Source organism: Esox lucius, chromosome 8, assembly GCF_011004845.1.
Source record: "Esox lucius isolate fEsoLuc1 chromosome 8, fEsoLuc1.pri, whole genome shotgun sequence".
Classification (NCBI taxonomy): Eukaryota; Metazoa; Chordata; class Actinopteri; order Esociformes; family Esocidae; genus Esox; species Esox lucius.
The window spans coordinates 1,619,944-1,645,219 of NC_047576.1; the positions used below are offsets into that span (position 1 = coordinate 1,619,944).

At 43.7% G+C, this 25,276-nt stretch overlaps 1 protein-coding gene and 1 long non-coding RNA gene across 4 annotated transcripts; one reads left to right on the forward strand and one right to left on the reverse strand.

Annotated features, from left to right (window-relative positions):
• Positions 1–304: 304 nt before the first annotated feature.
• Positions 305–19,078, reverse strand: ccdc50 (coiled-coil domain containing 50). Of its 2 annotated transcripts, XM_010866382.5 has the most exons (12): positions 18,561–19,078; positions 14,604–14,666; positions 12,330–12,459; positions 11,208–11,298; positions 9,846–9,948; positions 7,212–8,003; positions 6,559–6,719; positions 5,953–5,997; positions 4,059–4,274; positions 3,819–3,898; positions 3,289–3,398; positions 305–3,066 (listed from the first exon to the last, which is right to left on the reverse strand). In XM_010866382.5, the coding sequence occupies exons 1-12, from the start codon at positions 18,607–18,609 to the stop codon at positions 3,047–3,049; spliced, it is 1,860 nt and encodes a 619-aa protein (XP_010864684.4). In that variant the 5' UTR covers positions 18,610–19,078; the 3' UTR covers positions 305–3,046. The 2 variants fall into 2 exon arrangements, with proteins under 2 accessions (XP_010864684.4, XP_028977382.2); XM_029121549.2 differs by lacking the exon at positions 7,212–8,003 and having other exon boundaries at positions 18,561–19,068.
• uts2d lies at positions 18,336–25,193 on the forward strand. Of its 2 annotated transcripts, none has more exons than XR_002197105.2 (5): positions 18,336–18,500; positions 23,280–23,384; positions 23,490–23,527; positions 23,950–24,031; positions 24,155–25,193. It is a non-coding gene; the product is annotated as a urotensin 2 domain containing (long non-coding RNA). The 2 variants fall into 2 exon arrangements; XR_827549.3 differs by lacking the exon at positions 18,336–18,500 and adding an exon at positions 22,266–22,405.
• Positions 25,194–25,276: the final 83 nt, after the last annotated feature.

The window sequence follows — 25,276 nt, forward strand, 5'->3', positions numbered from 1 at the left end:
AAAACACAACTCATTTTCTGTGTGTTCTAAGGAAAAACACAGAACGCTACTATGCATGTTCTGTCTCACAGGAAACACAGAACCTTTCACCTGTTAAGAAAACTGAAGATGGAATGTAGCAGAACAAGTCCTGTGTTTCTTCAGGCTGATGTGTGGCAACAGCCTCCCAGTATTCACATGGGTTTGATTGCCAACTAAAAGCAGCACTGCTGTTGAACAACCAGTTAAATGATATTCCGCCAGTCAGGAGATGAAATATCTGCGAATGAGACCTGTGACCGAATGAATAAATGACACATTCAAATGACTAAGAGTCAGTTTTGATTTATTTTCAGAAGAAGCCAACGGCACCACATGCACATTAAGGCCATACATAAACAATTCACTGGTGCTCTGACTCATCTCTCAGTGCAGGAGCGTCTTGACAGAGATACTGCACAGAACCTGGGCCTGCAGTTTGAACACTAGTGACACCACAGAACTGGACATAACAGTTTGGCGAATATGAAAATGTTGGTATTGTTTCTGAGATGGCAAAAGCAAAACCTTTGTTCAGTTCAAGATACAAAACAGTCTGTTACAGTAAGGGCCAAAAACCAACACTGGTGCCTTCATGGTTTGTTTTGGTTGCATTCAGGCTCTGGATGGGAGAACAGATAACATTTACACTTGATTTCAGTTCAGATTGCACTCAAAGCATATAGGACGCCAATCAGTAGGTTATACAGCAATAACAAATATGAACTCACCCTCTGATCAGACACGTTGAGTTTTAATTAAATATTCAGTATGTCCACAAGATGGAGCCATTATCACACAATAGGATATAAAATTCCTCAGATGAGGGCGATTCTACACCAATCCATCTCAACAGACCTAAGAGCCGAAAGTCCCCGTTATCTACAAGTCCCTGGGAAACAAAATCATACATTTGGCACAAACGCCAACCAGCAAACAGTCTGAACATTTAGAAAGACTCAGATGCAGAACGAGGCAGATGATACCAATTAGGACAAAGCATATCAACATCAACAAAACACCATCGTAAGACTGATTATTACGCAGCAGAAAAATTGAGATATGATTGTAAAACCAAACTTTTGGATTACCCTTCTTATATCTGTGCAATAAACATGAACTGTAAAACATAATATTGCCACTACTTGCAGTAGGGCGTGTCCCAAATCGCACACATTTCCAACCCAGTTCAAGTGTTCTGCCCAAGGCCTAAGTAGTTCACTACATAAGGAGGAGGGGGCCATTTGGGACAGTCCATACTAAATCCCCACTCCGATGCAGCACAGATCCCTTTTTACAACGGGGTTAGGGTTACCAGTCAGTAGAGCGTGACGCTGGCAATGCCCAGGTTGTGGGTTTTATTTCCACAGTGGGCCGGGATGAAAACATATATACACCTGCTACTCTTGGTGGCTCCAGATAACAGCCTCTGCAAAATGTACTAAAATATAAATATAATTAGGTCGGATATGACGGAAATTGGTCTGTTATTCTAATCTCTCCTTAATACAGAACTAATGACTAATCTGAGCAGGAACAGTGACCTCATCACGCAGCAGTCAATAGGTCCCTTTGTGAGGTTTTACATTACATTCTCACCTTTCCTATTGGCTCAGTGGATGAAACTACCCTTCATGCCTTTCTACTGTGTGTGTGTGTGTGTGTGTGTGTACGCGTGAGAGACAGAGAGAGAAGTTCAGAATGTGTGAGACAGAAAGCTAATGCATTTCAATTGGAATGGAACATACAGGAAACAAGAAATGCCCTACAAAAAAACTGATATAAATATAATGATTAAATAAAAGTACAGAAAACTAAAATAAAACATAGGACCAGTAATTGAGACAATGTCCACTAGTGGGCACTGGCAACCACTCAACCAATGCATATGGTTTGTAAGAAAAACAGCCCTGGGGACATTTCCAGCCACTGGACACATTCTGGCTGGTCACATCCTGTTTTGTCCCATTGGTCTGACAATGAATACAGCCCTGAAGGGACAAGCACAGTCTCATGTTTGGCACTGACCGGAAATCGGTCTGCAGTTCCTCCTGGTCCACCTGTTCTGGGTCGCAATTACAGAAGATAAATACTGATGAACATTTTATTAAACATAGAGGGCAATATTTCAAATAGCATATTTAATCAATCCAACCCAAAAAATGACGGCAGTTTGCGGTGGCTTGGCCTCTTGTGGACTGAAAGGATGTCAGTCAACTCTGCGGAGAAAACAATGACAGCGTACAGGAGAGCACACCTTCAGTAAGCATGCACATAAAACACCCAATCACAGCAGTATGTCCCACAACATGCCGCTTCCCACCGCTGGTCCTTATTCCAAGTGGGGAAAAAACCTCAGAAAGACACAGGGGAAATACGTGTACTGGGAGACAGCTTACAGCAAGGAACCAGTCAGGACTGGACAGTAGTTAACGCACAGCCGAACACCCAGCATCCTGATATACCACTGGTAGGTTTTCTTCTGTGAATAAAAACGAGTTCCTCCAAAGGGGCATTACATATGCACAGTAGCTCGGACCTGACAGGACGTGTTCAGCCTTGATGCGCAGCGCGATGCGAGGACAGTTCTGAAGAACAGGCAGGTCCCACAGACGAGATGACAGACCAGAAGGACGGAGCAACAGACTGCAGTTACACAGCCAGCAAAGGCCATGAGAAAAAGGACCAATGACGACATAGATGAAGTTCCTTCATCTTCTTTAGCTTCATGACCATCATCAGCAGTTGAGCTGGGATTCAGGATGTCGTCACGGGGCATCTACTTTGGGTTGTCTTGGTTCTTGCGCCAATAAAAAAAAAAGGTAAAATATGTAAATAAATGGATGAGAGGGCAGGTTTGAGCTTAGCATAACCCTGCTAACTTGGAGCCAGTTAGGGAACCCCACTGCCAAGGACAAGAGACACTGTCCAAACGTTTGGTCGGTAGGTGATGAGCGACTTGAGAAAATACAGCAAGGACGAGTAAAAATAAAAAGAACCAAAAGACACACAGGACAGACAGGTGAGGTCACTGCCGGTAAGATGCACCTGTAGGAGAAGAAATACACGTCAGATGCCATTAATACCCACATCCCATTATCACCAAGTGGAATGAGCTCCCTAGGGACTATATTTTGTGTATACCAGGAATGCAGTATTCTTGGTCAATGTGGTTATGTGCTAGACATTGTTTATGCAATCTTCATAGAGTTTACACAAATGCCCAGGTCAAGGCCGAAGTCAGCCTGGGCCTCGGGTAGCTATACTGACCTTTGTAAGAGGCTTCAGGCCTGGCCGGGGTGCGGGACATGTAGTGGGTCTCTGAGTAGCTGTAGGTGGAATCCACGTTCTCATAGATCTGTGGATGAGGTTGAGGTGGTCTGAGGGACAGAGGAAAATGTGTCTTACTTTATTGTTCAAATAAATTGTTTATGGTGTAATTAGGGATTTCTTTAAATGTTGACACATAGATTGTTACAATGTTGTATGGGGTATACTGATGGGGTGCATTCATAATTGTGAATTCCTGTTGTTATGTTGCTGATGTTATGAGGGGCAGTAGATACACCAGTGATTATGTAATTGGGACATTAACAAAAGGTTGCTAAGTTGACCAGGGTTTGTCACTAGTTGAAACAGACAAACATAACAGTTTTTCTTCAATTGATGTTACATCTAACCTAAACCTTATGATTTACTGTCACGGTTTCCCAACAGCATGATGATGGACCACATTCATTAATGGTATGACAGTGTTCTTCAGTGGTACTAGAGTACACGTCTACTAGATCAGCAGGTACCTAGTAGGCTTCTGGGGATTCCTGGGCTTCTGGTATTCCTCTTCTCGTAACCTCGGCCGAACAACCTCCTCAGAGATGGGCTAGAACACACAGATATAAAAGAAAACATTATTGGGAAACAGTCAATGAGTTCACACAAACCTGGGACATTAACCTGTAGGTCAGAAGCACCAGCTGAGACCACTGGGCATTCCTGGGCCACAAATCCCCAAAAGGGTGAGACAGAGAAAAGGGAGTTACCTTGTAGTCTCCTCCCTCTGGTCTTCTCCTCTCTTCCAGCCTCATCACCCGCTCCTCTGGCCTCCTCCTCTCTTCTGTCCTCAACCCACGTTCCTCTGGCTTCATCCCCCGCTCCTCTGGCCTCCTCCTCTCTTCTGGCCTCATCGCCTGCTTCTCCTTATCTCTGGACCTCTTATACTCCTTCTTCTCCTGCTCCATTAGCAGACGAGCAATCTCCTGGCAACAACAACAAGCCTGTTGTTACCATGGTAATGCCACCTTGATAACATCAACCAGTCTGTTGGCAGGGTTAGCATTATTTTTACTTTTCCTGAACTTTGTGACACGCAATTCATAATAAAGGCCCTGCCTACAGTCAGTGACACGCAATTCATAATAAAGGCCCTGCCTACAGTCAGTGACATCCAATTCATAATAAAGGCCCTGCCTACAGTCAGTGACATCCAATTCATAATAAAGGCCCTGCCTACAGTCAGTGACATCCAATTCATAATAAAGGCCCTGCCTACAGTCAGTGACATCCAATACATAATAAAGGCCCTGCCTACAGTCAGTGACATCCAATTCATAATAAAGGCCCTGCCTACAGTCAGTGACATCCAATTCATAATAAAGGCCCTGCCTACAGTCAGTGACATCCAATTCATAATAAAGGCCCTGCCTACAGTCAGTGACATCCAATTCATAATAAAGGCCCTGCCTACAGTCAGTGACATCCAATTCATAATAAAGGCCCTGCCTACAGTCAGTGACATCCAATTCATAATAAAGGCCCTGCCTACAGTCAGTGACATCCAATTCATAATAAAGGCCCTGCCTACAGTCAGTGACATCCAATTCATAATAAAGGCCCTGCCTACAGTCAGTGACATCCAATTCATAATAAAGGCCCTGCCAACAGTCAGTGACATCCAATTCATAATAAAGGCCCTGCCTACAGTCAGTGACATCCAATTCATAATAAAGGCCCTGCCTACAGTCAGTGACATCCAATTCATAATAAAGGCCCTGCCTACAGTCAGTGACATCCAATTCATAATAAAGGCCCTGCCTACAGTCGGTGACATCCAATACATAATAAAGGCCCTGCCTACAGTCAGTGAGATCCAATTCATAATAAAGGCCCTGCCAACAGTCAGTGAGATCCAAATCATATTAAAGGCCCTGCCCACATTTGGTGAGATCCAATTCATAATAAAGGACCTGCCCACATTTGGTGAGATCCAATTCATAATAAAGGCCCTGCCCACATTTGGTGAGATCCAATTCATAATAAAGGCCCTGCCCACATTTGGTGAGATCCAATTCATAATAAAGGCCCTGCCCACATTTGGTGAGATCCAATTCATAATAAAGGCCTTACTTCACCGCAGCAATTCCCGGCGGACTTGGGACAGTCGATGTTGAATAATGTGTCTTGCCAAGGATATCCCAGCACCGTTCTGGTTCCTAATATGATGTACACTCTACCAGGAAGACCACCAGAATCCTTACAAGCCAGAAGGTAGGCCCTCTCACAGATTTCTACCACAGATACTGTCACAAGGTGTCACTGAAGTGAGGCAAAGCCACCCAAATGGAAAACTAACCCTCAACCCAAACAGTGCTGGTCATTCACACCACAACACCACACGGTTAATCACAGCCAGGTATTCCAAGAAAAAAATCGGATTCCCACAAAATATAATTGAGACATGTGTCAATTTAATGTAGATATGTTCTTTTATATTTTCAAAAATAATGGCTATGGTGTAGTTGTCAATTGGCAGTGAAAAATTATTTGTCATTATTGTAATTTAGCATTCTGGCCTACTGACCAACTGCTAGTAGGGTCCTACCAAGAGTCACTACAGCCAGACATTTCCAGCCAGAGAGGTAGGGTCCACCCACTCACCTCATCTTGAGCTACTTGGGCGGCACGTTTGTCCATCTTGCTTGCCTGGAAGGGAATGCATTTAAATCCAACTGAGTCACATTTAATCTCAGAAAAGAACACTCTGTTCCCTGGCCACTGTCATCACAAAACACGGGAGATACAACTGTTAAACGGCTGCAATCATTACAGGTTCACGGGAGATGTGACTGGAGAGTATCTGCTTCTACATCCTCTATCATCTTCAATGTGGGAGGTGTGAGTGTTGTTGAGGCATTGGAGGGGAAGCGGATCACTTCAGATTCTGCCACAAACTCAATAGACTGTAAAGTAATGGAGCTCAATGCAGCACTAATGAGCACAGCGTGCAGAGACCACATGTTGGGACCAACAAAAGTTGGTTAAACTTAGTTTTGCCCTTTCAGTTTTTATTGGGTTTCTACTCTGGATGTTGTTTTAAATTAAATTGACAAATTATGATTAGACCAAAAAAATTAATAATGAACAGAACATTCATGTACAGTTATAATGCTGCAGTTACTGTGTTTAAATAGGGGACAGTATGTTAGCAAAGTATCTGGTTCTTTTACAATGTTGTATAACAGGGTTACGATGTCGGGTGTTCACCTTCATTTCCTCCTCCTGTAACTTCCGGGCCACCTCCATGTCCAGGAGCTCCTGTTCCCTGAGGTCCAGCTTAGTGATGCCTTGGGTGGCCTCGCCCAACCCGTACTCCCCTCCTGCCAACACTGGTCCACGACCTCCAGGTCCTCCTTGCACGATACGACCTGCAGGTGGCGCCACACACACACACGGAAATTACATTCAGAAGAGGGGATGTCATAGCTGAGGAATCCCCAGTTCTAGTGCAGGGACTACAATGAATCACTGGAGTAATCAATCATTAATCAATTTACCCGATTTATGGTCTGTGGGAGTTGGTAGGTTTGCAGAAAAGTCGATGTTAAATCAATAACTGTATTTGATCAGTTGAGGTGAGAAGGCCACAAGAGACAGATCAAATGACAGACGGACACAGACAAAAGATCACACGACAGACGGACATAGAAGCCCTTGAGGATTAGAACTGCAGTCCAATGATAAGAAAGGGTGAAGAAAGAAAAGTGGAAGAGCGATCTGTACGGTTACGATCTCTGATGTAACCAGAGTCAGCTCAGATCACCACAGTTCCCCAGATTCAACCACCACCAGTTCCCAGGAATGGGCACATCAAAGCTCCCCAACACACGACAGGCCCGGGACCCGGCGCTAGGCCGTACCTTGCTCTCTGGGAGTGGGGTGACTGTGGGAGCGAACCCTGCCTGTGCTGGGGCCCTCCCCAGGGTCTCTGTGAGCCCTCCTCTCCCCTCTCTCCCTCCCTGGGCTCCTCCTGGCCTGCTCCTCCCACAGCTCACTGGGGACAGAGTGGAGCCTCAGATGGGCATTGGACTGCTCCTCCTCCTCAACCTCTGCATGCCCAGGGCCCCGCTCACCACCACCGGGCCCGGGGCGGCTGCGGCTAGCCTGGAAGGGCTCAAGGTCTTCATCCAGGTCAAGCTCCCTGCTCCGAGTCCTCTCCCGTCGTTGGTGTCTGTTGTGCTGTCGGTCTCGGGATGGCTCGCTGGGTCTCTGGGTGTCCATCTCCTCCAGGTCCCTCCTGTTTTCTCTCAGCCTGTCTCTCTCCCAGGTCTTGTCTCTCTCTACAGGCATGTGGGACGGTGGAGGCGGTCGAGGAGGTCCCTCTTTTTTCCTCACTGTCCGGTCAGCCTCCTCTCCTCTGTCGTCTCTGTGTCTCCTGTGCTCCTGGATGTCCAGGCCCTGGGTTTCTCTGCTCCTTTGGCCCCCCTTCCCTCTGCTTCTGCCCTCAGTTGGGGGGTGGTTGTCCGGGTAACAGTCTCCATGGTTTGCCCTACGCTCTACACAGTACTCCGAGCGAGCACCCCGTTCAGGGGAACTGTACTCAGGGGAGTGGCCACGACGTGAGCCCAGCGTGAGGGGCTCTAACAGGGGGGAGTACGGGCGAGGGGCTGGCCTCCTGGGTTTTTCATGTAGGTCCAGAGGGGGTCTGGCAGCTGGGTTGACGGGAGGTAATGGTGGAGGAGTGAAGGAGGTGGAGGAGTGATGGAGGTGGAGGAGTGATGGAAGACATGGACGGACGGGACAAGACAATGACAGGAATGTGAGCCAAGATGGGATGATTAGTAAGTAGAGAGGGTTAGTCATGTGATGACCATGAGGGTTTGGCATGAACAATGTCATGGAGTTGGGGTCCATTGTTCACTTATATGAACGTTAGATAGATATATAGATAGGAATGGCCATGCCCGGAAGCGTCACCAAGTGGCGTGGACGGCTCATTGCTGGTCCCTCATCAGATATGGTATAATCTGTGGTACACTCATATTGCCAAGAAAGGACATTTTATACATTTAGTTAAAAATTCACTAACTATCATAGTATCATGTTAATCTGACTCGGGTTTGAAGGCATCATTGCAAATGACACGTTCTGAACTGTTATTCTAGGTTCTGGCCCACGGTCAGCCTTTAAGACGTGACCACTAGGCAGATCCCTCATTTCCTGAAAGGAACCACCAATCACACGATCACCAGGATGGAGATAAGAGTGGATGAACATACGTGACTGGAGAGGCATCTGAGATTTAAAACAGTAGCACTGATCTAGGATCTGGTTGCCACTTTCCAAGGAGTCTTGTCCTGTGATCTATGAATGGCCCCATTGACCCCAGATCAGCAGTCCTACCCAGAGACACTTTATGAATACGGGTGACTGGCTGTCTGCATGTCTCCAGGAAGAAGACTTTTGCTCTGTGTGGTGTGGTCTGTGTCTAAACTACCTCCAACTAACCTCCAACGTGTTCCTGCATACAGTTCTCTGATATGCTCTTGTTCCATGACCCCGCTTTAATACCAGGCCAACCCACCCGTCCGGACATGTTGGGAAATATTAGCAGACTTTTGCATCTAGCTGAAAGGCAGGACTGCAACATAGCCAGTATCTATCACAGACGGTTCTGGAACACTGTGACTTAAGGGAATTCACTAGGGCGATCCAATCACCGAGTTTCATAGAGATTAACTCATTCGGGGAGTTAGTTTACATTCCTGGTCTCAAATTAAATGAACGGACTTGCAACGCATTTATTTTGACACCACCATGTTATTCACTAGTCATATAGGCCCAGTATGTTTACAGGAAAAAACCCCGGAAGGTACTTCACCCAGAGTGGCAAATATGTAGTTTCACTGTGTTTCAACTTCCTGTTGTTTTTCGGGGTTTCAGGCCAGGGGACAGTACACAGACTTTATAACTGTTGATGCAAAAAGGTCTTTACAAAAAAAATTATGAAATCACCAAACAACGGGGCCTTAACTTGAATGAGTTTTCTGATGAGCTAAAAAAGCAACCATCTTCTTAAACATTAATACAGTGGCCAATTAAAGTGATGCACTTTTTGACAAAGAGTGAAAAGCCCTGGCTCATCAACCAGCCACAAGTCTAATCCTGGCCAGTGGATCAGCGAGCTGGAAGAGACCATGTCAGAAGGACGACCAAATGAATCCCTGAAGTTACGCCGACAGAAAGCAAGCTTCTCACGGTTTAAAATACAACCTTGTTGCAGATCCTGCAACGTCTCAATTCACTACAGACCAGAAGCGCAGCTTGTGAGAGGGAGGGAGGAGACAAACGTCTCTACTACACACACTGCCTCCCTTAAGGTCAAATCCTGCTCCTAAATCAACTGGATTCGTCAACACACACACACACTCCTATACACCCCTGCTACCATTCACCCAGCCACAATATCCCTCCCTACAACAGAGGATTATAACCCAATAGCTTCCAGTCCAACAGAGATCCATATTCCAGGCAAGGGGCCCTCTAGCTCTCACCTCCTTTATCTTCATAGTACTCCTCCTCAAAGTTGGCCTCCAGCTGCTTCTGACGTTTCCTCTCCTCCTTCATCTCTTTCTCCTGCAGCTTACGAGCAATGGCCTGAACACACACACACACACACACACACACACACACACACACACACACACACACACACACACACACACACACACACACACACACACACACACACACACACACACACACACACACACACACACACACACACACACACACACACACACACACACACACACACACACACACACACACACACACACACACACACACACACACACACACACACACACACACACACACACACACACACACGTTTTAAGAAAACGAATGTGCTGCACGGCAAAGCCAAGCTAGGTTACTGCAGTGTGATTAACTAGCTAGGCTAGCAGACGTGAGTTTTCACTCAGACAATCACTCTCAGAGCAGCGTTACATAATTGTTAGAACATTTTGGGGCATTGAATATACATCTTCATAAACTTGTGACAGAGGTAGCTAGCCAACAACTAATAATACAAAATATTTTCCTGTTTACATTCTTTTTTTTCCATTCATGTAAATGAAATGATTGTAGTGTGAACAGCATCTACTGTTGGACCTAAGGTAGGGCTGCACAATTAATCGAAATTGCGATGATGACATGTGCAATATCAAAACGTTTCAGCTCCAAAGGTGAATGATATGCGCGTCACGCAAGTCAACGGGCATGCATCCTAAGTCCGTAATTGTTTTTCTTGCGGGCGTTATACAAGTATTTTTGTTGATTACTTAAATACGTGGACTAATTCCTTTTAAATACTTGATGGTTTTTCAATGCTAGTTTGAGTTAACACCGCAACTGCTAGCAAATTCGTCTTCTTCAAGTTAGCGAGTAGCACCAAGATAGTCCCACACACACAAAGAATGGTTATTAAAAGTTTCGGCTTCAATGTCGGTGCCTACAAAAACTTGATATGCGAGAAAATATACCTCAAGGGTTAAGACATTTTGCCTAACCAGCAATGACCGGCACAAACATAGCAAACGCCACTGCATTAAATGAGCAGTTAAACGAATAGTTCGACACAGGCTGCACCTTCAATTTGGTAATGTATGTAAAATAAAAAAACACTGAACTTGTACTCGATTTTTATTCCGTTTAATCGAACATTATGTAGGCTATTTAAGTGAGATTATCAAAGCTGTTTACACACATAACCGTAATGGCAATATTTGTCAAATAAATCGCGATTCCATATTTTATCCAAATCGTGCAGCCCTAACCTCAGGTAGAAGAAACATCAGGATATTCATGCTAGTGTTCATATTTTAACAAGGGGGGGGGGGGGGGGGGCCTACTGCATCCTTCTCCTCCTGAATCCGCTGCTGCTCCGCCTGTCGGACCAGTTCCTCCTGAATCTCCTGGGCGATCTCATTGTCACTGCGCTCGCTGGTTGGGTGTGTGTATGACATTGTGTTGACAGAGGAGGAAACAAATAAAAGAGGGAAAGAAAACACTATTAGACCATAAGATTTGTAACATCCTCTCGCCAGCCAAACACCTGTACTGTTTCTAAATCGGAGCCCTGATGTACTTTAGGAGCTTTATGAACAGGGGCCCTGATGTATTCTAGAAGCTTTATGAACAGGGGCCCTGATGCATTCTAGAAGCTTTATGAACAGGGGCCCTGATGCATTCTAGAAGCTTTGTGAACAGGGGCCCTGATGTACTTTAGAAGCTTTATGAACAGAGGCCCTGATGCATTCTAGAAGCTTTATGAACAGAGGCCCTGATGTATTGTAAAATAGACTTTCATATGAAATTAGTTTAGGGGTCCCATATCAATTTGGGTTCAGTACACTACATGGAATGTCCACCCTACATGCTCCAGATTACAACACCAAGCCATCAGGCCAGAGATGTCCTCATCTCACCGCACACTCTCCTAAGCCAGTGAAGACGTGGCGATATTGTTTGTGTGAGATAGGTATTTTGGTGTGGGAAGAGAGGGTGACAGCAGGAGCTCCCAGCATGCAGTGCTGCATTAGCTTGTGCTGTCAGGGTGGTGGAGCATCTGGCTTCTCTGTGGGGGACTCTGGCATGCTGCTAGTTAGTGGGAGCCAACGGCTGACTTTACAGCTCAACTTTTACTGTGACGTCGGTCAGCATATTGGTTAGAAAAATTATTAAAGAAAGAAACCAGTACAGCATTTTCTTCTACATTTAAAATCCAACAGTGTATTGGGTTTCTGCGGGCGTATGAAGTGTATGAACTTGGGTAATGTGTTGGGGGGGGCGTTACATAATATTAGGGTGTCTCGGGGCCACATCTAAAGGGCAGCAGCGAGTTTGTGAATGTGTTCTCTCAAATCTGACAACCACATGTCTGTTTCTGTGTTGTTTCACGGCATAGTCTGGCGAAACGGCGTGTGTCAGGGCGGAGTGTCTGGCGAAACACTGTCACGCTGTCGGCCACTCACATGTCTCTCTGCTGTCTGTGGGCTTTGGCCTTGGCCCTGCGGTCCTCTTCCTGCTGTAGCTGCTTGGCCAAAGCTACGTCCTGCTGAACCAGACGGCTCTTGGTGATGTTGGACGCCAGGTGACTCTCAACTGTGGGGAGAAACATATCAGGAGACGCTGCGCTGAGAACCAGTAAACAAACCAAAGCAGGAAGTTCAATCTCTTAACAGGCCTTCCAAAGGGCCCCCTTTTCCCTACATAATGAACTACTTTTACAGAGGGCCTATAGGACTCCGGTCAAAAGTAGGGCACTATATATGACATATAGGGTACCATTATTGATGCATCTCCGTTCGAGGTTTATTCATTTAAAACCACAGCACTTAAACTGGATATTTACACGTGGTAGTTTGGACATACAATTTGAGAAGAGAAGAAGAATTACTGTTTATAAACGACACCGGTTTTAGGAGCTAAACAACATGGAGCCTTTGGCCCTGAAGTTACAAGGCCCGAGTCGTGGAACGCGGCTACAACGAGCTAACCCACATTAATCTACATTAAAAGATGCTGATCCAAGGCCACAACTGCCGAGCCGGGTAATAGACCAGGACAGGCCCGGCTCGGAATCCTCAGATGATGAACTATCAGCCAAAAATAGGTGTGGATTCACCCACTCCCTAGATACTCACTCAGCACCAGTGGACTGGCTATTGATCTTCGGTTCCACATTAAAAGGATCAAACTACGCCATCATTTACTGGAGAGGCTCCATTAAGTTCCCACACTGAGATTGTGAGGCAACAATAAGAGGAAGCGGCATATCTCGGAGATGTGAAGGAAAATCCAATATGCTGACATCGATTTTAAGACAATGCTGATATATTTTTGTGAGAATCGTTTACGGTGCCTCACAAATGTTTTTGGGACAAACACGTCATAGAACATACTGGGTCAGTGAAGCCTGTTTTTTTATTTTTTTATCTGGCTGTTGAATTCCAAAAGTTTGGATTTGAAATTGAACAACTATTATGAGGTTAAAGGTTAGCTTTTAAGTGGAATGTTAGTTTCAGACCATTTACAAATGGCAGCACTATTTGACTGCATATCCTTCTGCATGCAAAAACTGCCTAGAGTTTGAGAACCATTGAGCTCGCCAGATGCTGGGTCTCTAGTGATAAGGTGAACTGCAGCAGTCTTCAGTTGTTTGTCTTGAGGTCTTTTTCTTGAGTCAGGTTTCATCAACAAATTAAACGCATGTTTAATTGGATTTAAATTAAAATTTAAAGACTGAAGAAATATGCAGGATCCTTTCATTCCCCCAAGACAGTCAGTAACATTGCAATGCCTGTGTTCCACTAGATGACAGGTGGATACATATGAACTTTTCATTTTTAGGGTTAGATACAAGGTTGAGAGTATGTAAACTTATCGCACTGCTTCCTCAACCAGGAAGTTTAAGCCAGAAAGCCTGCACTTGAGGTGACTGCATTAGCCAGTCAACAACCACAATTACAGGTGCCAAACCTACCACAAGGAGGCGCTGAGCGTGAAACTGAAGAGGGACATTGCAAAGGCAGTCACCATGAAACAGAAAAATGACATCTATGTAAAACCACTCAAATCCAGGAATGAGAGAATAAGCCTGATCCAGACACACAACATACTCCAGTGACAGAATCCCTGCAAAGCCAGTTGTTGAGGCCTAGCCTCCAGTCTGCTGGAGGTGACCTGCCTTACAGCAGAACAGTGTGATCCAGACACATTGGGAATGCCTGCTTCAGGGCGTCAACACCCAGCGCAGCCCCATTGAGACGCTGTGTGGGTCAGCAGGCCTCGTGCAGCAGCCTGTTAGCTGAAGCCCGGTGGGTGGCAGGGCTTCTGGTTTTAAGAATCCACGTTTCCGCTGATGCTGCAGTTTAGGCTGTCAGACGTATTAGTTACTGACATTTCCAACACCAAATTAATGGAAAACATTCGATAGGCTGTAAAAACCACAAAATGGGATGTTGGAAATGCAGATAGAAATATGCTGAAAGGGAAACTTAACCGCTTCCCTATACCAGAGGAGCTGCTGGCCTGAAACAGTGCCTCTGTTGGTAATGATGGGTGAACTGCTCATGAATCTGACTGGCTGCATCCACATTTAAATGAAAACATCCAGTGGAACCAATTGAAACAGATCCCAAAGCAAGCAGGCACTCCCTGTGGTCCTTTGCAAAGAGCACTGCTTTGGGAACAGCCAAGACGACCCAGGACCAACAGGGATGTGACAGTGATGGATGTTCACTTACTTTCCTGCTCCTGCAGGTTGTGGGCCAGGCAGTGGTCCTCCAGCACAGCAAAGTCCCGAACAACTGCAGACAGAACCAAAGGAGGACAGAAGGTTAAGAAACGGCTCTGAACGAGATTTACTAATGGCTTATTGTGATGGAATGAGGTCCTCTGTGCAGTTACATGCTAGAGTACATGCCTCTTGTTAACATACTTGAAAAAGGATAGAAAAACAAAGTAAATGAAAGACAGCAATTTTGTCCTTGATGAAAGCACACTACTACCCCACCATCTGGAACTTCTGACCGTTTTGTTGCAAAACAAATGATCAGTCTGCCCTGACCCAACATCCAGGCGGTGCGGCTGACAGATTTACCAAAACACTAACTGAAAAGCTTCTGTCAACACTGTATGAACTCAGCTTGCTACTCTTCCTTCCACATAAGACAAAAATGGCCCCAAGGACAGGAAACAAACTTCAACAGAGCAAGAAAGACTAAACAAGAATAGTTATCTCACCCTAGCAACACCAGCACAAGATCCCCAGGCAGTGCGACACAATGCATCACATACACATTACCATTCGAAACTTTGGGGACACAGACATGTCCCCGTTTTCCATGAAAACATACGTGAAATTAGTTTGAATAGTTAATATAGCAAAATTAATAGGAAATATAGTCATTGACATGGTTAGAAATAATGATTTATAATGGCAATAATAATAAACAGTAGTGTAGCACATCACCCCAACACTGAGGAAGTATGCGTCTGATGTGGTCAACTCCTGCACTAAATACATTTCTGTGTAAAATTGGTTCCAAAAGATAAAATACTTAGAAATAGAAAAGCATGAAGTGAAACTGTGGGTGAGTGTTGAGCATGCAAGGGTTTTCTGTCGGTTTGATATTAACCCGGCTAGACAGATTGAATGAAATGAAAAGCAACACCTCCATCTACAAACTACGGTATTAAATGAAGTGCATAACACAGTTCGGATACACAGCACTCACATACGACTGGGGCAGATCGCCTGTCGTATTGGAGTCCTCAAAACCTTCCCTTTCAACTTCTTTGGAAAGGAAAGAAAAAGGTGCAGTGGTCTCTTAATTTTTTCCGGGGCTGGCTGGCTGTGTGCGCTCCAAACCAAACTGGCAGTGGAGCCACAGACAAAAACCCAACACTGACAGACCACAGACCAAACTGGGCATCAAATGTCAACCAACTGACATGGAGTAAGCCAACATTAAAATGGTAATGCAACATTCATATAAAAACCTTCATCATGATCTTCTTCTGGCTTCTGGAGGCATTCAGACATCTTTTCAAGACATGCTTATAAAACACAAACCCTGATTTAGGAGAATCAACCACAAAACATAACCCAAATACCTCAAACTCAGTCATAACAAACCAGCCATTTAACACACTTTACAGTACAGCCAACTGGCTTGAGTGAAACAGAGGTTCAAGGAAGCGGTCATAAACCTGCACCACCCATTCAACAGCCAACAAGCACAGGATTATTCCAAAAGAGTTATTACAATTTCTGTATTTAACTGTCAGTCGGGTAAGGATTATCCAGAACCCAGGTGCTATCGGTTCCACAGATCATTCTCAAGTTGAGCTGGGTTTCAGCATGTTTCATAGGCAGGGCAGACTCACTGTATGAAGTGCTTTCTGTTGAACTGGAATCAATATAAAATGCAATTAAATGGCTTTGAGATAACCTAAACAAAAGATTCACCTGCAAGGTGAATACACCCATCCAATGTAGTTAACCACATCTTCAAGCGTGACTAGTGGTTTGGCTAACTGCCAAACTCATTTTACTACCACATCAGAGGTTCCTAGGTTTCTTTAAAATTATATTGAAATAGCCTCACAAATCCTCTTGAACATAGGCATTGAATATTTTCTGTGAGGCCCACACCCCCCCCTCCTGATACAGTAAAGAATGTAATCTGGCCAAGCCTGTTACAGCATCCTTCAGCAGAGCAGGCCAGTCATTTTAGAACAGATTACCTCATCCATGTATTTCATAATTAATCGCAAAAGCAGTCCCAACACTTGGAGCACTTATGAAACCAGAATAGGTACACAAATGTTTAAACACCCCCCCCACCACCCCCACACACCCACCATCTGCCCTGAAACCAGATCAAATGTTCCATACTTTCTGTAAGCAAATGAAAGCATTTGCATATGCCTGAAAATAAAGCAACATTATACATTTCCAGTGACTTTGAGTTGTTTTTAATGGGCCCTTTATTGGTCACTGTTGTGCAAAGGGCTGTGTCACTGGTAAAGGATGAGCCAGGGTTGCAGAGATGGCTGTGACACCGGCTCCCCACGGCTCACAAACGTTGATTAACACTGACCAGGTTGCAACCATATGGCTAATCTACTTATCTAAGAACTCCAGGAGGATCCCGTCTAGCATAAGCCTACCGATGACCTTCCTCCGTTAACGGGCATCCAGGCCTAGTTTGTGTTTCATTGTGGGTCCTTCGTGGGTCCTTAGAGGAGAAACGAAGTGAAGGAGTCATTCTGTCTGGACTGAAATGTTCAGGGGCTGCACACTCAGCTACAGGCCAGGAAAAATTACTTCTGAAAGCAGCACTTCCAGTACTATTGTCATATGAACAGGAAGCACAAGGACCATTCATCTACCTGTGTACCTATTCATTGTTATTGCCGGTTCAGTGCAATAACAATGAATGAAAAAGTACTACAAATAATAAAAACCGGGAAACACAACAGATAAAAGAAGTGCAAATCACCACAAGCACGCAAACAGAAAAAATTAACCATAAAAATGATTCTGTTATGGTCCATAAAAATGAACCATAACAGAATCTTGTGGTTTAACCAATGCTGCCAATAAGCTATTTTTCTTCCCCAGTGAATTTAAATCCTTTTGTATAAGCTGAGAGAATCAAACAAATACGGTCCGGGGGTGGGGGAGACGGGAACCATCACCAACAACCCTACATATCACGGTCCTCTGGCGACAGCCGCGGAGCAGAAGACATTCTAACATCAGGCTCTCTTCCAGAATAGCATCTCAAACATTCCATGGAGACGGATTAGAGCATCTGTTTCCTACTGGCAGGAAGACTTCACCACTGAAAGAGGATTGAAATCATCGAGAGCAACATACTTGCTTGAGACAACCAAACTACTAAACTGAAGTGCGATGCGATCCATTTGTTGGTCTGTCCAGCATGACCTAATATGTAAATATTTGTGTTACTGGTTTAGCTAGGAGTAATTAAATCTCCCCCACTCCCATTCCTGAATAACAATATGATTTATCTGAGAAAACTATTTTGCTTTCCTCACAATCAAGGTTTGGGAATGACAAATGTCTTAACAACACTGGCGGGACAAAAGACCACGCATCCAATCTGTGCTTGTCAACGAAACGACAGAACAGACTCAAAACTCATAACAGGTGGGGACACGCGATAAATCACTCAGGCTGCCCATAACATATTTACTTTAACTCTCCAGACCTTAATGTTATCAATAAAAGAGACACGTAAACCACCGTGAAAAAGGCTCATTCAAAAATCTCCACCGAGTTTTTGTTATTGTAACTGCCATGTACAGTATCAGTTATTTTAACTTCCAATTTAACATGACTGTACACTGTAAGCTAGCTATAGGTGCCTGGCAAATGTGTCACAGCTAACTAGCTATTGTTACACTGGCTTCGCTACATTATTTGTAAAACACTGTTAGTCGCCTACTACAGTCGTTAGCTTGGTGAATTGAATTGGCTGGCTAGCTAACAAACTAAGTAGCCATCTAACTAAAGGCAACTGTTTTACAGGAAACAAACAAATATGAGAGTATGCACGCACTTGACACAGCAGGTAATGCGGAAAAACCACCCGGCCAATCGCGGACAGGTAAGGTGTTATGTTCAATGCTACAGATGTATAGCTAGCTTGCTGGCTATCAAACGTTACCTTCTTTAACTCCAGGCAGTTTGTTCTGATCGATGCTAAATTCAGCCATGATGTCAGCGATATGTCAAAGCCGTTGAGATGGAATTACTCTTTCGCGATTTCCCGAAGGTTACCGGAGTCGGAGTGATTGTGTTTATGTCATAAAACCGATTGATGGTCAGGGTACTACGGATGTCGCTTTGATTAGTTTCGGTATAGCTAGCCACCTCGAAACCTCGCGTCTCCTGTGAGGGTATTTGATTTTCTGTCCTGTGTTTCGGTGGGAGGAGTTTGCACCGATCCGGACTTCTTTCCGACGGTCAGACAGGTGCCCGGCTACATAATTGTCTTACTCTTTCTAAGTTTTCCATGGACGCAAGGTGGAACAGGCAAACATATGTTTAGCAACATGAAAAAGCCACGCATAATACCGTTCAATTTCAGAACACTTTCGACTGTTCAAGTCTTGCGCCATAGCCCGGTAAAGAGAAGATCATCTTAATGGAACTCCCTCCATCAGATTTCTGTGCGCATACCTCCCACTGACCCCTCCCTCGGTCTTCTGCAGCTGTGGATTTGATTAGCTAGCTTTTGGGCTAGTAACTTGCTAGTCGGCCAGCTACGGATAGCATACCGGGCCATACAAATCGTGTCGTGCTGAACAGGGAATGGGGAATGGAAAATATTATTTATGTAGAAGATGATAAAATTGATGAGTGTCAACATTATACAAACATAAGTGTCATATCAACGTTATATAAAATTAAACAAACATTCTAGTCAAGCAAAAAGTCTTATAAGTTTTCATAGTGATGGATATTCATCCTTCTTAATCCTAACCTAAACTCCAAATCCAACATCTGCCCACTGACCCTTAATCCTTATTCTAAACCAGAATCTTATTGTAACCCTAATCTTAACCTCAAAACCTAGCCTTAACGTCAAGATTTTTTTGAAGCAAGGAGCCGCTAATGGTCTTGACTTTACCATAGGAATGCTATATTTCTACTTCTCATAAGTAAATAACACATACACGCTAAATCTATAGCAAGAAATGTCAACATTTCGTTCTGCACGGATATGACAGTTACTCCCCCTGTTGAATACAGGAGCAAATTACACCACTATAACCACTACCTAAGCCCTGCCACAGACAGCCCACTACATGAATGTCAACCTTATGTGTTTTCTCAGATCAGCTTGCTTGTAGGCCCGTCCACTCTCCTGTATTGCTTTTAGAGATTTGCGAGGGGATTGATTAACCCTTATCAACTTAGGAACTCCTTGTTAACCGAATTAAATCCATTTAAAACAAGCATGAAATTCCTGTGACAATCTCTCTGTTCGTTTTACAAGATCAAACGTCAGTAACAGTTTAACGTTTGCCTCTGATGTACACACACACACACACACACACACACACACCCTTTCAATACGAGTCACGCCTGGAGATCCATCAAAGTATTGATCAGGTTCTCCACAAGATGACAATCTCCTTCACAAGGTGCAATATCTCCTTGATGTGACAAGGTTTATTCACAGTGACTCACTCCGCCAAGTCATCGAGCTCTGAAATACGTTTCACCAGGAGATGAATGTGTTTGTTTTTTGGACAAGAGACACAACTAGACATTTATAATGTCCTCAACTGAATACAAAAAGTATCAATGAAATAGCATCCTGGAAGCTTGATGAGAAAAACAGTACCAGGCATTTTATTAAACTAAAAGTAGTCTACAGAAATACTGAAGCTATTACACAGACAGAGGTGTGGCATTTCATTTCTATATGCAATCGACAGGCCAGAGGTCACATTGCTTGACCCAGACAGTCCTAGAACCAAATTTTAAGAGCGCATTTCTGTGAACTTCCTATGGACAGAATTAGTTCACTTTCAACCTCAAGTACAATATTCTAAATAAGTTCTTAAGGAACTAATTAATGTACAACCCTGTTTCCTAAAAAGTTGGGACACTGCATAAAATGCAAATGAATACAGAATGCAATGATGTGCAAATCATTTATCTTGAAATATATTGAAAATAGTGCAAAGACAACATATCAAATGCTGAAACTGAGAAATTTTAGAATTTGATGCCTGCAACACGTTTCAAAAAGGTTGGGACAGGGGCATGTTTACCACTGTGCTGCATCACCTCTTCTTTTAAGAACACTCTATAAGCATTTGGGAACTGAGACCAACTGCTGTTGTTTTGAAAAAGAAATATTCTCCCATTCTTGCAGAATATAGGATTTCAGCTGCTCAACAGTTCAGGGTCTCAATTGTCATATTTGTTGTTTCATAATGACCAAATGTTTTCAATGGGTGACAGGTTTGGACTGCAGGCAGGCCAGTTTAGGACCCAGACTCTTTTACTACGGAGCCATGCGGTTGTAATACTTACAGAATGTGGTTTGACATTGTCTTGTTGAAATAAGCAAGGCCTTCCCTGAAAAAGATGTTATCTGGATGGCAGCATATGTTGCTCCAAAACCTCTATATATTGTTCATCATTAATAGTGCATTCACAGATGTGCAAGCAACCCATACCATGTGCACTAATGCACCCCCATACCATCACAGATGTTGGCTTTTCAACTGTGCACTGAAAACAAGCCAGATAGTCCCTCTCCTCTTTAGTCTGGAGGACACGGCATCCATGATTCCTAAAAATAATTAAACATTTTGATTCATCAGACCACAGGACAGTTTTCCATCTTCAATGAGCTCGGGCCCAGAGAAGGTGACTGCGTTTCTGCATCTTGTTTATATGTGGTTTCTTCTTTGTATGGTAGAGTTTTAAATAGCATTTGTGGACCTCTTCTTTTAAGAACACTCTATAAGCATTTGGGAACTGAGACCAACTGCTGTTGTTTTGAAAAAGAAAAATAAAGAAATGCTCTGACCCAGTCATCTAGCCATCACAATTAGGCCCTTGTCAAAGTCACTCAGATCCTTATGCTTGCCCATTTTTCCTGCTTCTAACACCTCAACTTTGAGGACAGAATGTTCACTTGCTGCCTAATATATCCCACCCACTGACAGGTGCCACGATAACGTGATTATCAGTGTTATTCACTTCACCTGTCAGTGGTCAGAGTGTTATGGCTGATTGGTGTATTTTTCAAGAGACAAATTGTCTCAGTTTCAACATTTGATATGTTGTGTTTGTACCATTTGCTATTGAATATAGGGTTTAAATGATTTGCACATCATTGCATTCATCATGCACACTTTACACAGCGTCCCAACTTTATTTGGAAGGGGGTTGTATAAGAAAAAGCCTAAATGTGCCAAGAGCAGGGGCAGAATGTCCACCTGTGGCTGGTGTAACTTTATCCCAGTGGCCCGTTTTGTTAATATTTCAATAATTTTGGTAAACAATCCCTGGAGGACAACATTTACAGGTCAGGGTGCATCGAGGGGAAAATATATTGGTCCTGAGAGACAACATCTGACTGTCCGTAAATAACGTGCCACTGACATAGTCCTCACTCTGCTGGTTCTGGACCTGTCATGATGATGAAGGACCACTCACCCTCGTCATATTTCTGTCAGCCGCTACACCTTCCTTCTCACCATGGCCGCTGGTTCAGTGACAGAAACCATGGCGACTAACTATTGGTTGAGTGCACCCCCCGTCCGCTCCTTCCATTTCTGATGAGATAAAAGCATGTCTAGGATGGCCCAATGGCAGTGTATCGCCTGAACTGGTGGAAGACCACTTGAGAGTAAGCACTTCTTAGGAACTGTTGCTTCATTGTCATGGCCAGGGTCGTCTCTGTGAACGTCTGGCAGGTATTGCCGGCCTTCCTGCTCCTCCAAGCGGGACTCGCGGTGGAGGGGAGACGCGTCTTCAGCACCGGTGAGTCTGCAGGTTTGGGGAATGTGCTTGATTCTTGAGTGTACCTGCTGAGAGATCGACCATGTGGAGCTGTCAGTCTGAGGAGGCTCAACGCTCGTTTCCATTTCTGGCTTGGATGTACTGTCTAGTTGTAAAACCTGTCAGAATATTGCAGTTTCACTTGTTGATGTGGTTCACATATTTTATAATGTAATTATTACTTAGAATGTCAGTTGAATAGCACATATGGATTCAAATGTTGTTAACATTTATGTTTTTAAAAACTAGTTTTTATATTTAAATAAAATATATGAATAAATACATTTCATGGGCATGCATTAAACAGTACATTTAATTAGCATGGCCTAAGTGTGACGTCCTCCGCCGGCGTAGACCCGCTTCCACGCTCCACCTCTCATGAACGCACCCCTAACTCCACCTCTCACGAACGCACCCCAGTCATCAGATCCTAATCACCCTCATTCTGAGCACTTGTGCCTCCACCTGTGTCTAGTTTATGCCCCTATTGTGTTTGGTTCAGTTCTCCCTGCCCTTTGTGAGGTATAGTTTGTCACGCCGTCATTCATTACTGAGCCTTCTCTTTTTGCCGGTGCCTAGTGTTATCCCCATATCGATTCTTGTGTTTTGACCTTCGCCTGATCTGCTCCTTGACTTTGTCTTTAGCCCAGTGATTTTGGATTGTTTTGTATCTCGTGATTCTGAATGACCATGATTCTGTATGACCGTCCTTCGCCTTGCCCTACTGGGAGTTTGTCTCCCTTATAAACCGCCTGCTCTGCATTTGGAACCAGCCTCTCTCCCTCTCCCTTTCCCCATCCATTACAATAAGCTTTTTATAGTAATCACAAATGTATTGTCATTTCCTCCTTTTCAGAAAGCCAAGTTTATCACCCGAGGGAAGACACAGATTTCCAAACCAAGATTCTTGCATTGTTACTACATAAAAGCTTTGTACCTGTTGAAAGAAAAGATGCCTTAGGTAAAGTACCTACATTAGGCCACCTAAATATAATTAACATTGTCAGTTAATAGAGGATGGTGTGTGATACCCAGCTGGCATTCTCTTGTGATGTCTTACCTGCAGATTTAGATTTGGCCAACAGACTTGCCGAACTGGAACAGGTAAATCTCTGACTTCATTTTTGTATGTTCTTGTAGTTTAGTAACAAATGTTTCTACTTGACTCAGACACTGTCTGTAAATTCCCTGGAAAATCCCCCCTGTGAGATTAATTTGCAAATGTGTGACTTTTGTGATGGTGGTGCAAATTGGAGAGCTTAGAATGGGGGCTAATTAATGGCCTTGGAAATGACTCATTTTTGGGAGAAGTTGACTATCTGAGACCAACCCAGCATTTATTGAATGTACCCTGTTTCTTTTTTCAGTTTGTAACTGGTTTTTGTTAGCTCATAACAAATTTATTTCAAGTTTTCTTTTGACATTTTCTTTTTTTTATTTTTTTTTTTACAGTTTATGACCAGTTTGCTTTTGACAGATTGAAACGTGTTGGTTTTCAGTCTGTAACCAGTGTTCTTTTTTTGCAGCTGGAGGATTTACAACAAGGAAAAGGGCTGTCATCTCAAGCATTAGTGGAAGACAAGCCAGTACAAAGAAAAAGGAATGAGCGTAAGTTACTGATGCTGGAAATGATTGACTGAAACATTTTATTTTACATGTATCTTCTTGCCTTGCAAAGACGCCTCCCCTGATAAAAGAATAACTGACAGTAGTTTTGCTCTGCGTCCACAGCTTGTTTCTGGAAGTACTGCGTGTGACCACGCCTACCACGGCAGCTTCCTCCAATGACACAATCACATGAACACAACTCGGCAATCGTTGATATGTATTGTAATAATGTAGCCTTCTCATTACATCACATTTACATAGCCTCTGTGCTGTTTTCTGAACCAGAGACAGCCTGGTGGTTAGAGCATGTATCTACTAACCAAAACCGCTGCTAGATCAAATTTCTGGGCTGGCAAGGTGAGAAATCTGTAATTCTGTCCTTGAGCGAGACAATTAACCTTAAGTGCTCCTGTTGGTCACGCTGGATAAGAGCGTCTGCAAAATGACTAAAATGAAAATGACTGAATAAGTCTGTGACACCAAGGTTTTGGGAGAAGGACTGACTTGATGTCCGGCCCTCTCCGGTGATTCAACCAATCGCATCAGTTCTAATATCGGTCTCCCAAGTCATGATTGAGTGAAACTTTTACTTTGACAGTCCGGCTAACATCAGGGTGCGCTTGAGTGTCTGTGTTGTGTTGCTAATGTATATCACCTGAAACAACTAATCATCTGTTTGGAAGGTACTGTATCAGATGTTACTGAAGGATAATTGATGGGACAAGGTCCTGCTAGTGTGTCTGCTGACACCCAAGGCTAAATCCCCTTGTCAATAGGTTGAGTTTGTCTCCATCTAGTGTTAAATGGAGGTAGTGACAAGACATGCAACTTTCACATAGTGAATGAGGATAATTTTGAACATGGTTATAACTCAGTCGAAGACCCAAACTCAAAATAATCATGTATTAATACGATAAATTCAGCATGTCGCAGTACGATAAATACAGTGTGATAAATATTTACCAATACATTAAATATATACCAGTGTGATAAATGTATACCTGTATGATAAATACAGGATTTACTGTAAGTCCAGATAAATATGTATCTTTTGCATCCCTACTTGAGTAAAGAAGGGTAATACATACAGTGATGTATTATTATAACAGGTCTCCACACCTGTTATAATGCCAGGTTCTTGTGATGTAATAGAATGAGACAAAGATAAATCATGTCAGAACTTCTTCCACTTTTAATGTGACCTATAATGTGAACAATTAAATTGAAAAACAAACTGAAATCTTC